Here is a 14,128-nt window from a genome sequence, read left to right on the forward strand (position 1 = left end):
AGACAAACTGAGAAAAAAAAATCCAGAAAATCACATTGTCTGTTTTTTTTTCATTTTATTTGCATATTATGGTGGAAAATAAGTATTTGGTCAGAAACAAGCAATCAAGATTTCTGGCTCTCACAGACCTGTAACTTCTTCTTTAAGAGTCTCCTCTTTCCTCCACTCATTACCTGTAGTAATGGCACCTGTTTAAACTTGTTATCAGTATAAAAAGACACCTGTGCACACCCTCAAACAGTCTGACTCCAAACTCCACTATGGTGAAGACCAAAGAGCTGTCAAAGGACACCAGAAACAAAATTGTAGCCCTGCACCAGGCTGGGAAGACTGAATCTGCAATAGCCAACCAGCTTGGAGTGAAGAAATCAACTGTGGGAGCAATAATTAGAAAATGGAAGACATACAAGACCACTGATAATCTCCCTCGATCTGGTGCTCCATGCAAAATCCCACCCCGTGGGGTCAGAATGATCACAAGAACGGTGAGCACAAATCCCAGAACCACGCGGGGGGACCTAGTGAATGAACTGCAGAGAGCTGGGACCAATGTAACAAGGCCTACCATAAGTAACACACTACGCCACCATGGACTCAGATCCTGCAGTGCCAGACGTGTCCCACTGCTTAAGCCTGTACATGTCCGGGCCCGTCTGAAGTTTGTTAGAGAGCATTTGGATGATCCAGAGGAGTTTTGGGAGAATGTCCTATGGTCTGATGAAACCAAACTGGAACTGTTTGGTAGAAACACAACTTGTCGTGTTTGGAGGAAAAAGAATACTGAGTTGCATCCATCAAACACCATACCTACTGTAAAGCATGGTGGTGGAAACATCATGCTTTGGGGCTGTTTCTCTGCAAAGGGGCCAGGACGACTGATCCGGGTACATGAAAGAATGAATGGGGCCATGTATCGTGAGATTTTGAGTGCAAACCTCCTTCCATCAGCAAGGGCATTGAAGATGAAACGTGGCTGGGTCTTTCAACATGACAATGATCCAAAGCACACCACCAGGGCAACGAAGGAGTGGCTTCGTAAGAAGCATTTCAAGGTCCTGGAGTGGCCTAGCCAGTCTCCAGATCTCAACCCTATAGAAAACCTTTGGAGGGAGTTGAAAGTCCGTGTTGCCAAGCGAAAAGCCAAAAACATCAATGCTCTAGAGGAGATCTGCATGGAGGAATGGGCCAACATACCAACAACAGTGTGTGGCAACCTTGTGAAGACTTACAGAAAACGTTTGACCTCTGTCATTGCCAACAAAGGATATATCACAAAGTATTGAGATGAAATTTTGTTTCTGACCAAATACTTATTTTCCACCATAATATGCAAATAAAATGAAAAAAATACAGACAATGTGATTTTCTGGATTTTTTTTTCTCAGTTTGTCTCCCATAGTTGAGGTCTACCTATGATGTAAATTACAGACGCCTCTCATCTTTTTAAGTGGTGGAACTTGCACTATTGCTGACTGACTAAATACTTTTTTTCCCCACTGTACGTCACAGCTAATAAAGAATAAAGGATAGGGTCCGCACTGCAATCCATAAAACACGACAGTAGCAACAAGTGATAAAAATCCAAGTGGTTCCAAAGTACTTGTTAAGGTACCTTGCATGTTACAATGTGATCCCATTCACTTGTACTATGCTGCAATGTTGCCAAAGCAAACAGCGATCTTTAGCAACACGACTTGTGGTTTGTCCAAAGTCGCCAAATAAATCCAGTCTTAACGGATGCGATCAAAGGGTTAAACTGCTGTCAGAGTGAAGGCTAAGATCCCATCACACAGCTACTCACCCTCTCCATTGTGGCAAGAAACCTGTGCAAAACTACTGTACTGTGATATGGAAGTGCTGCAGAATAAGGTCATTTATTCACCCCCTCCCACCTTAAAAATAGTATACTGATTCACTTTGGGGTTCAACACAATAGCACTCTAAGCTTGCTAATCATAATTTGTGGAAAATTAAACATTAAAAATGAAAATTACTATAAACAGTATTATAACACTGTTAAACACAAGTATTCTGTATATTTTCCTCAAAAATATAGTGTTAGGCTATGTTCACAAGTTGAGTTTTTCCAGCATTTTTCAAGCAAATTTTCAGCTGTGTTTTACCAGCAAAGTCTATGATATTTCTGAAATCTCATGCACACCGCTTGGTTTTCTCAGTAGTTTGTGCAAAACCTTGTTTTTTGCAAAATGCAGCACGTCACCGAACATTTTTCACCCATTAAAAGCAATAGTTGGTGCAAAAAAGACTGAAAAAAAGCAGGTATCGTTTTTGGTGCCAAAACCTGATGAAGTAGAATCAAATTTTTTTTTTTATTATTTACAAACTAAACTTTATCAGCATGCACAAGAGAAATGTAGGAAAACACCAAAAAACAGGCAGAGATACTTACCTGTGTAAACAGGCCTCAATACATCTGCACTAAACAGGGTGCAGCGGACCCAAGTAAAATGGCAACTGCCCAGGTGCAAAATACCTAATGAGACAGCCAGCCTACAATCAGGGATTGGCCGTGTGGCACACCAGTGCAAAAAAATAATCGGTATGTGGCAGTGTTCACACAGGGAATGCAGAGCATCAGGTTCACAGCCTCTTAGATTATTTTTTTGCACTGGTGTGCCACACGGCCAATCCGATTGTAGGCTGGCTGTCTCATTAGGTATTTTGCACCTGTGCAGTTGCCATTTTACTAGGGTCCGCTGCACCATTTAGTGCAGATGTATTGAGGCCTGTTTACACAGGTAAGCATTTCTGCCTGTTTTTGGTGTTTTCCTGAATATTGGAGGATTTTTTCCTCTTTCTGTGGTTTTCATACAAGAGAAATGTACCCTGACAAAAATGCTGCAAAAACACGCAGCAAAAAAATAAGTAAAACCTGCTTTTTTAAGCAAGTTTCTTAATGGGAAAAGAGCAGGTTTTGCCTGCAGAAAAAAAACACAACGTGTGAACCTTACACTTCATCCAGTTGTTATAGTACTTACTTGGCGTGAGAAAACTCAATACATGCTTGATCAATCCGATTCCTTAAAATTCCAATGTCTGTTGACACCATCTCATCCAGGGCTTGAAGCTGCTTCTGGATTTTATTGAGTTTCACAGCCTCTGCTTGTGTCTTTTTTGATCTTCATGGGGAAAAAAAGCAATGAAATAATGTAACTGAACTTTCAAAATAAAATATCCATAAAGCATACAAGACGTACCAGATTTGTAAGCACCATGAAAAGCAATGAAAATCGTCATAGAAAAAAAAAAAAAAAAAATCAAGAAATGAGTGCCAGATTTGTCAAGAACATGCTTCAATGTCAATCCTGTTCTGCAACAAGCATGTCAAATCTCTTCATTAGCCCCTTTATCCCCAAGCCTGTTTTCACCTTAATGACCAGGCCAAATTATACACTGTCACTTTATGAGTAAAAACGCTTAAGGCTGTGTGCACAGTGCACACGATGCGGTTTCTGCTGCGTTTCCGCAGCGGTTTTGCCCCTGCGGAAACGCAGCAGTTCCGCTGACCAAGTACAGTACAATGAAACCCTATGGGGTTTCAAAAACGCTGTGCTGACGGTGCGTTTTTTTCCGCGCGGTTTTGCTGCGGTTTACAAACCGCAGCATGTCAATTGTTTGTGCGGTTTCCGCAGCGGTTTCATACCTCTACCATAGTAGAGGTGTGAAACCGCAGGGCAAAACCGCAGACCAAACCGCAGGAAAACCGCAGGTCACTTTACCTGCGGTTTTACTTGCGTTTCCGCGCGGAAAAAACCACAGCGGAATCCGCAACGTGTGCACATAGACTAAATGCTTCAATGGATCCCACTGATTCGGAGACAGTTTTTTCGTGACATTTTGTACTTCATGATCATGGTAAAATTTCTTCGATAAACACACGTCCTATTTGTGAAAACTGAAATTTTGCGAAAATTTTGCAATTTTCAAACTTTTAATTTTTATGCCAATAAGGACCACCGATACGCCTTTTAACTGCGGCAGTTAAGAGTCCTTATTCCTCAGCGCTGCTTTTTAACTGCGCTGAGAAATAAGGGCATAGTGCCCCCCAGAGTCGGACTTTCTCCATGGTCTCAGCTACAGGGGGTAGCTGAGACCCCAGAGAACATGATTTGGGTCGGTTTTTATCGACCCTAGTGTTGTGATCACCATTATTCACGGAATAAAAAGAAACAAAAAGTCAGATTTCCCATTTAATTTATCTCTCCTCTGATGTGATCGCACATCAGAGGAGAAATGGGGTCACCCGGGACTCTCCTGCATCCCCCCCGGCTGGCGGCATCTTCTTCCGGGAAGAAAATGGTAGGCGTATGCGCAATACGCCCACTGAGATCTGCCGGCCGGCACCTGGCAGCAGTAGATTTCCCCTATTGGTTCATTTTGATCACTGTGATAGACCCATCACAGTGATCAAAACAAAAAAAAAAAAAATAGTAAATAAAACCCCCTTTTATCACTCCTTTAGGTAAAAGTAATTTAAAAAAATGTATTTAATTTTATTTTTCTATTAGGGTTATTGTTGGGCTTAGAGTTAGGGTTATAGCTAGGGTTAGGGTTGGGGTTATAGCTAGGGTTGGGGTTATAGCTAGGGTTAGGGATGCGGCGCTGGGGCTAGGGTTGTGGTTAGGTCTGGAGTTAAAATTAGGCGGTTTCCACTGTTTATGTACATCATTGGACCTCCAAACGCAAAATGGCGCCAGCCATTGATTCCATCCAATTTTGTGCTCAGAAAGCCAAATGCTGCTCCCTCCCTTCTGAGCCCTGTCAAGCGCCCAAATAGTGGCTTTCCTCCACATGTGGGGTATCGGCGTACTCAGGAGAAATTGCACAACAAATTTTGTGGTCCACTTTCTTCTAATACCCTTGTAAAAATAAAGGTAGATTCCAAAGTAAATTGCTTCACATTGCTTTAGTTCTTGTGAAGCACCTGAAGGGTTAATAAACTTCTTGAATGTGGTTTTGCGCACCTTGAGGGGTGCAGTTTTTAGAATGGTGTCACTTTTGGGTATTTTCTGTCATATTGACCAGGGCTGTGGAGTCGGTAAGCCAAACCTGCGACTCCGACTCCTCAATTTCCCTTACACCGACTCCAACTCCACGACTCCGACTCCCACATATATTGCTTATATTTAAGTGAAAAATTTATTGTAGTACAATGTGAACATCAGACATTTAATCATTTCTATGATCCAATAATCAAGATATTTAGATAGAACATAATATCTATTTATTGGAATACAACTTTAGAACACAAAAAACTGTAATAAATTGTAAATATGTAATATACTGTATACATGTACATGTATACGGTACAGACCAAAGTTTGGACACACCTTCTCATTCAAAGAGTTTTCTTTATTTTCATGACTATGAAAATTGTAGATTCATTCTGAAGGCATCAAAACAATGAATTAACACATGTGGAATTATATAATTAAAGTGTGAAACAACTGAAAATATGTCTTATATTCTAGATTCTTCAAAGTAGCCACCTATTATTTCCTAGAAAAAAATCAACCACATCCATCAGGATATCTCAGCCCTATCTCCTCAGTGCCTGGATCCCCTTCCCTGCCGCACCTCAAGCTCACTAGACATCTTTGAGCCTGTTTCAGAAGAAGAAGTTTCCAAGCTCCTCGCTTCTGCTCGGCCTACAACCTGCAACAGTGACCCTATTCCTTCACAGCTCCTGCAGTCTCTCTCACCAGTGGTCACCACTCACCTGACTAAAATATTTAACCTCTCTCTTTCTTCAGGTATATTTCCCTCCTCATTTAAACATGCCATCATAACCCCTTTACTTAAAAAGCCATCCCTGGACCAGAACTGCACTGCTAACTACAGACCTGTCTCTAACCTTCCCTTCATCTCTAAACTCCTGGAACGCCTGGTCCACTCCCGTCTAATCCGCTATCTCTCGGATAACTCTCTTCTCGACCCCTTACAATCTGGTTTCCGCTCTTTACACTCTACTGAAACTGCCCTCACTAAAGTCTCTAATGATTTAATAACAGCTAAATCGAAAGGTCATTGCTCCCTGCTGATTCTCCTGGATCTCTCTGCCGCATTTGACACTGTGGATCACCAGCTCCTCCTCACTATGCTCCGCTCTATAGGCCTCAAGGACACAGCCCTCTCCTGGTTCTCCTCCTACCTCTCTGACCGCTCCTTCACTGTATCTTTTTCCGGCTCCTCTTCCTCTTCTCGTCCCCTTACTATCGGGGTCCCGCAGGGCTCAGTCCTAGGCCCCCTCCTCTTCTCTTTATACACTGCCCCTATTGGACAAACAATCAGCAGATTTGGGTTCCAGTATCATCTCTATGCTGATGACACCCAATTATACACTTCTTCCCCTGACATCACCCCTACCCTAATTCAAAATACCAAGGATTGTCTGTCTGCTGTCTCTAGCATCATGTCCTCCCTCTATCTGAAACTAAATCTCTCTAAAACTGAACTTCTTGTGTTTCTCCCCTCTACTAACCTCACTCTACCTAACATCGAAATAACCCTGGAGGGTTCAACCATAACTTCCAAGCAGCATGCCCGCTGTCTTGGGGTCATATTCGACACTGAACTTTCCTTTACTCCGTACATCCGATCACTCAGTCGCTCTTGTCACCTGCATCTTAAAAACATCTCCAGAATCCGACCTTTTCTCACCTTTGAAACTGCTAAGACTCTTACTGTCGCTCTTATTCATTCTCGTCTGGACTACTGCAACTCTCTTCTGATCGGTCTCCCTCTTACCAAACTTTCTCCTCTCCAATCCATCTTGAATGCGGCAGCCAGGGTCATATTTCTGTCCAGCCGCTTCACCGATGCCTCTATCTTGTGCCAGTCATTACACTGGCTACCTATTCGCTACAGGGTCCAGTATAAACTCATCTCTCTCACCCACAAAGCTCTCCACTGTTCTGCACCGCCTTATATCTCCTCTCTCATCTCTGTCTATCGCCCTACACGTGCCCTCCGTTCCACAAATGACCTAAGACTAACATCCCCCGTAATCCGAACCTCGCACCTCAGTCTCCAAGACTTCTCTCGTGCTGCTCCAGCTCTCTGGAATGCACTTCCCCAGACGATCAGACTGATACCTAGCCCTGACCTATTCAAGCGCGCTTTGAAAATCCATCTCTTCAAAGAAGCCTATCACATCAACTACTCAGCAAGCTAACTTTGCCCTGTTCCCTCCTTCCAAATATTATTCTGAATCTGCACCCTACTATTCATCTGTCTCCACACCCTTCATGCACATGATAACTGCACTTGATACTTGTCTATTGCACTTAAACACACGGGCTGATGACCGGATCATGCAGCTTTATATGAAAATCCCTATTATAATTGCCAGACCTGAATTAACAAGCATTTCTCACCTACTGTGTCCCCCCATTTCCTTGTAGATTGTAAGCTTGCGAGCAGGGACCTCACTCCTAATGTTATTGCTTGAATTGTCTTAACTTGTATTGAATTTATTGTCTGTACATGTCCCCGCTTAATTGTAAAGTGCTGCGGAATATGTTGGCGCTATATAAATAAAAATTATTATTATTATTATTGCTTTGATTACTGCTTTGCACACTCTTGGCATTCTCTTAATGAGCTTCAAGTGGTAGTCACCAGAAATGGTCTTCTAACAGTTTTGAAGGAGTTCCCAGAGATGCTTAGCACTTGTTGGCCCTTTTGCCTTCACTCTGCGGTCCAGCTCACTCCAAACCATCTCGATTGGGTTCAGGTCTGGTGACTGTGGAGGCCAGGTCATCTGGCGTAGCACCCCATCACTCTCCTTCTTGGTCAAATACCCCTTACACAGCCTGGAGGTGTGTTTGAGGCCATTGTCCTGTTGAAAAATAAATGATGGTCCAACTAAACACAAACCGGATGGAATAGCATGCCGCTGCAAGATGCTGTGGTAGCCATGCTGGTTCAGTATGCCTTCAATTTTGAATAAATCCCCAAGAGTGTCACCAGCAAAGCACCCCCACACCATCACACCTCCTCCTCCATGCTTCACGGTGGGAACCAGGCAAGTAGAGTCCATCCATTCACCTTTTCTGCGTCGCACAAAGACATGGTGGTTGGAACCAAAGATCTCAAATTTGGACTCATCAGACCAAAGCACAGATTTCCACTGGTCTAATGTCCATTCCTTGAGTTCTCTAGCCCAAACAAGTCTCTTCTGCTTGTTGCCTGTCCTTAGCAGTGGTTTCCTAGCAGCTATTTTACCATGAAGGCCTGCTGCACAAAGTCTCCTCTTAACAGTTGTTGTAGAGATGTGTCTGCTGCTAGAACTCTGTGTGGCATTGACCTGGTCTCTATTCTGAGCTGCTGTTAACCTGCGATTTCTGAGGCTGGTGACTAGGATGAACTTATCCTCCGCAGCAGAGGTGACTCTTGGTCTTCCTTTCCTGGGGCGGTCCTCATGTGAGCCAGTTTCTTTGTAGCGCTTGATGGTTTTTGCCAATGCACTTGGGGACACTTTCAAAGTTTTCCCAATTTTTCAGACTGACTAACCTTCATTTCTTAAAGTAATGATGGCCACTCGTCTTTCTTTACTCAGCTGCTTTTTTCTTGCCATAATACAAATTCTAACAGTCTATTCAGTAGGACTATCACCTGTGTATCCACCAGACTTCTGCACAACACAACTGATGGTCCCAACCTCATTTATAAGGCAAGAAATCCCACTTATTAAACCTGACAGGGCACACCTGTGAAGTGAAAACCATTTCCGATGACTACCTCTTGAAGCTCATCAAGAGAATGCCAAGAGTGTGCAAAGCAGAAATCAAAGCAAAAGGTGGCTACTTTGAAGAACCTAGAATATAAGACATACAGTATTTTCAGTTGTTTCACACTTTTTTGTTAATTATATAATTCCACATGTGTTAATTAATAGTTTTGATGCCTTTAGAGTGAATCTACAAATTTCATAGTCATGAAAATAAAAAAAACACTTTGATTGAGGTGTGTCCAAACTTTTGGTCTGTACTGAGTGTATATATATATATATATATATATATATATATATATATATATATATATATATAGCAATGCCTGTCCTGGGCATCCTTTTGGGCAGCTATGAGGTGTACCTGACTGGTGCTAAAAAAAAAAAAAAAAAAAAGGAGTGTTAGTCTGTGTGCTATCCGGCTTTCATTCTTTTTGGTACAGATGATATGGATAGACAGATATGGATAAATGGATATATAGATAGAGCAGATTTCTAATCTGCTTTTGCTATTGAAAACATTATCTATGAGCTCAAAAACCTTTCAGGTGATGCCGGTTTTTAAAAAGCTCATCTGCTTTTGCAACTGAAAAACTTATCCTCAAAAAACACAGGAAAAACGCTGTGTGTGAATGTAGCCTTAGATCAGGAATAGAACAGTCATTTATAGGACATTTCATAACTTTCCCAAATTCCTATGAAAAAATATTCAGCATATTCTGCATTGAACTACTGTACCCAATTTATTATATATTTTAGGAGTCGGTCCATTTTATACCGACTCCACCAAAATGAGCACCGACTCCACGACTCCGACTCCACAGCCCTGATATTGACCCCCCAAACGCACTTCAAATGTGAGGTGGTCCCTAAGCAAATGGTTTGGTAAATTTTGTTGTAAAAATGAGTAATCGCTGGTCAACTTTTAATCCTTATAGCGTCCTAACAAAAAAAATTATGTTTCCAAAATTGTGCTGATGTAAAGTAGACATGTGGGAAATATTATTTGATTATTTTGTGCGATACGACCCTCTGATTTAAGGGTATAAAATGTAAAAGTTTGAAAATTGCTACATTTTCAAAATTTTTGGCCAAATTTCCATTTTTCATAATTAAACGCAAGTCATATCGAAGAAATTTTACCACTAACTTGAAGTACAATATGTCATGAAAAAAAATCTCAGACTCAGTGGGATCCATTGAAGCGTTCCAGAGCTATAACCTCTGTAGGGGTTGTACTCACTCGAGTGAGACAGGAGGAAAAACAGGAGACACATTCCTTTAAAAGTTCACGTGGGTTTACATTGGTTCATAAACCCAGAAGTGCAAAATGTAAACAGCCTTTAGACCAGGCAAAAACAAAGTATAAATGTCCAAAGCAGGGCTCTGCCCCACCAGGCCTGTGGGCACACAGGCTGGGGTAACGTCCAGCACTCAGGCTCAGTCTGGAGCCACACACCGGAGGAAGTTGCTTATTGGACATCAGTTTCAGCCATGTTTGAATTGCCTCCACTTCACTGATTTGGGGTTTGATCTTTCCTTGACCCACTACATAACCCAGGTACTTGGCTTCTTCTTTCCCCAAGGCACACTTCTTCGAGTTTACTGAAAATCCCACCTTCCTTTAAGTATCAAACACCGCTTGGACCTTTTCTAGATGACTCTCCAAGTCAAGTCTAAAAAGATATCATCCACGTAAGCAGCAGTGTATTGTTTATGGGGTGCAAGGATTCTATCCATAGCTCTCTGGAAGGTGACCAGAGTCCCCTGCAGTCCAAAAGGCATCCGGACATTCTGGAAGCATCCGTACGGTGTAGAAAACGCACTCTTCTCCATGGCTTCCTGTGCCATGGGGAGCTGCCAATATCCCTTCATCAGATCCAAGGCGGTTATGTAACGTGCAGGCCCAAGTCTCTCGATTAGCTAAACAACGCATTGCATGTAATATGCGTCGAACTTGGAGACCTCATTCAACTTCCGATAGTTGTTGCAGAATCTCCATTCCCCATCGGGCTTTGGGACCAGGACAGTCGATCTCAACCAACCGCTCTTGGACTCCTCAATGACCCCGAGTTTTAACATGCACTCCACCTCCTTGGAGATCACTTCTCGACGGGCCTCCGGAATCTGATAAGGTTTCAAGTTTACGCGCACATGTGGCTCCGTCAGAACTTTGCGTACTTTCGTGCATCCCATTAATTCCGAGACCAGGTCCCTGTTCTTCTGTAGTAACTCCTGGCACTGCTGTTTCTGGGCCTTCAACAGTGTCTCCGCTATGGCAACACCTCCAACCTTGCCTTCTGGGTTTCAGCCAGCTCTCTGTCTTTCCATGGCTTGATAAGGGTACATGGTAGACCTGATATGAATTCCGTCTTCCTGGTTGATGAATCTTATAATTTACATCACCAAGCTTCTTCACCACCTCATACGGCCCTTGCCATTTGGCCAAGAACTTGCTCACCACCGTAGGAATTAGCACAAGAACTCTGTCTCCAGGATTGAATTGCCTCACTCTGGCTGAACGGTTGTAGACCCTGGCCTGAGCTTCTTATGCCTGGAGGAGATGTCCTTTCATGATGGGCATCACTTTCACAATCTTGTTTCATTTATGAAGGAGGGACTATTTAAAGTCACAGAGCCTATTTTTACAGGGGCATCAAGCAGTATTAATCTTCTAAGTGTATGGGCTGGCAAACACTTTCCCTGTGGGGTACACCTCAACCTTTTTCTGAACAAGTATTTTACGCCCAGCATAACCACCCACCCTTGCTAATAATTCGACACTGGCTGTAGCAGCACAGAACACGTTAACCCTGGTGATCTAGTGGTGGTGGATGATTAGAAGTGGAGGAAGGCCTCATTAAAAAATAGGCCCAATGTAAAGGAGCGTGTCTCCTAGACTTGTAATGCCCATACACTAAGTGTATGGGCTGGCAAACATTTCCCCTTGGGGAGTACATATTTTTTTAAATTTGGTGATGGGCATCATAACACCCTTGCCAAAAAATAGAGTAGCAGGAGCATGACTGAATACGTTCATCCCGGTGTTTGAGTGGTGGTGGATGGTGAGGATGAAGAGGAGGACACCAAATAGCCAAAATCATGAAGCGTATACCTGTGTGTGTGTGATGTGCATGGGAATATACACCTCCAAAAAAGACACTACATTGGAGGTTATGTTTCGCTGTCATCATTTGGTGGTGTCGAGAAGTCTGGCCCAATCCATCCTTTGTTCATTTTTATAAGAGTCAGTCTTGTCTGCATTCTCCGTTGAAAGGCGAATGCGGTTATCTGTGATAATTCCACCAGCGGCACTAAAAACCTGCTCTGACAAAACGCTAGCGGCAGGGCAGGCCAGGACCTCCAAGGCGTAGAGAGACAGTTCTTGTCACGTGTCCAGCTTGGATACCCAATAATTAAAAGGCACTGAGGAATCACGGAGGATGTTGGTACGGTCAACAAAGTACTCCCTCAGCACCTTAGAAATCATTACCCCATACCTCAGGGCCAGGGCGATGGGAGGGTCTGAGAAAACTGTCCCAGAAATTTGCCAGTGTTCCCCTGCCGATGCTGGATTGGCGTTGTGTCTCTCTCGCCTGTCCTCCTTGGTTGGCCAAAGTACTGTTATCTCTGCCGCCAGCGATTTGAGATGGGAATTTTTTTAATAATTCTGCAACAATGGCCCTCTGGTACTGCACCATTTTAGTACATCTGTCTGCCTCTGGAATAAGAGATTCAAAGTTCTCCTTGTAGCGTGGGTCTAAAAGTGTCACTACCCAGTAATGAGTGTTAACCAATATTTTTACAATACGAGGATCACGGGAAAGGCAGCACAACAAAGTCAGCCATGCGTGCCAGACAGGTAACACGCAAGCCTTCTGTGTCCTCACCAACAGGGCGACTGACCAAGGTGTCCTCCTCCTCTTCCACCCTGTCCTCAGGCCATCCACACTGAACAGACGGTATGACAGTTGTGGTTGTAGTACTGTCTATAGCGCATGAAAGTAGCTCCTGTGGTTTCTCCTCCTCCTCATTGTAAACCAATCCACATTGGGATGACATGAGGCTGGGCTGTGTGTAATCACCCTGTATGGTTCCTTGCTCCATGTCCTCGTGCTCCGCCTGCAATGCATCCTCTTTCATTGTGAGCTTTCCAGAAAGCAGATGAGCGGGATGGTGACGCTAATTATGGCGTCATCGCTGCTCACCATCTTGATGGACTCCTCAAAGTTTTGGAGGATGTTACATATGTCTGACATCCATGTCCACACTCCTGAAGTCTTATGCGTGGAGTCAAACCTCGATAATAACGGCCTTGTTGATGCTGGTATTCAACAACTGCCCGTTTCTGCTCACAAATCCTTTCCAACATATGCAGTGCAGAGTTACAACACGTGGGGAAATCACACACCAGTTGGTGAGGCAGAATCTGCAATCGCTGCTGAAGCACAGCAAGGGCGGCTGAAGCTGTAGCTGACTTTCTATAATGGGCACACAGGCGGCGTACTTTCACCAGCAGATCCGGGTAGCTTTTTAGAAAACATTGAACAACGAGGTAAAGCACATGGGCCAGGCATGGTACATGTCAGTTCGCCTCGCCTCAGAGCCACCACCAGGTTCCTGCCATTGTCACACACAACAATGCCTGGCTGGAGATTTAGCAGTGTCAGCCACACTGTCACGCTCACCTCCTCCCCGGCGCCTGGCACGCTCACCTCCCCGGCTCTGGTCCGCTCTGCGGCGTTTGCGGCCGCTGTCCCGACCGCCGCTGACTCTGCTACCTCTGCCCGGGTCTCTCCATCTGCCGATGCCGCGGCTCCACCGCTTGCGGCGCCTTCGGTCCCCGCCACCTCCTGTGCCTCCACGCCGTCTGGGCCTCTCCGGCGCGTCCACTCCTCTCGCTCCGCCCCCTCTGCTGGCACCTGTCAATCATCCTTCCTGCGGCCGGCTCCTGCTCCTTCACACAGGTGTACTGCTAGATACACCCCCTAGACCTGGCGTCCTATCTCCTGGTCCCATGGTTCAGCTGCACTCTGACCCGGAAGTTCTCTAGTATGTCCTATATCAGGCAGTCTCACCCTATGCTCACTGTCTATCATTTGTGGTATCGGGTCCACGCACTCCTGCGTTCCTCTTCGTTCCTGCGCTGTCTACCTCTCCGTGGCCTCCGCTGTTCTTCCTGTTTGTGACTTTCCTGTGTTCCCTCCTAGATCCAGTCTGTTCCTGCTTCCGTCCTCCTGCTCCTGTGTCTTGTCCTGTACCGGTTCCTGCCTCCCGCCTTTGCCAGTCTCGTCTGCCGTCCACCACCATTCCCGCAGTCTCAGCAGCCATCCCTGTGGCCGTCGTCATCTCTCATCTGGTCGCCTGTATTTCCCT

The 14,128-nt window shown here is 44.4% G+C and overlaps 1 protein-coding gene across 1 annotated transcript in view; it reads right to left on the bottom strand.

Annotated features, from left to right (window-relative positions):
* The window catches only part of GORAB (golgin, RAB6 interacting), a 114,001-nt gene that overhangs the window by 2,300 nt on the left and 97,573 nt on the right, over positions 1 to 14,128 (bottom strand). Inside the window, exon 4 of the mRNA XM_073558016.1 lies at positions 3,000 to 3,140. Within this exon, the coding sequence (XP_073414117.1) occupies positions 3,000 to 3,140 (141 nt within the window). The remainder of the gene's footprint in view (positions 1 to 2,999; positions 3,141 to 14,128) is intronic.

The sequence above is a fragment of the Dendrobates tinctorius genome, unplaced genomic scaffold, assembly GCF_039654945.1.
Source record: "Dendrobates tinctorius isolate UK_male_01 unplaced genomic scaffold, ASM3965494v1 ptg000012l, whole genome shotgun sequence".
In the NCBI taxonomy this organism is placed as follows: domain Eukaryota; kingdom Metazoa; phylum Chordata; class Amphibia; order Anura; family Dendrobatidae; genus Dendrobates; species Dendrobates tinctorius.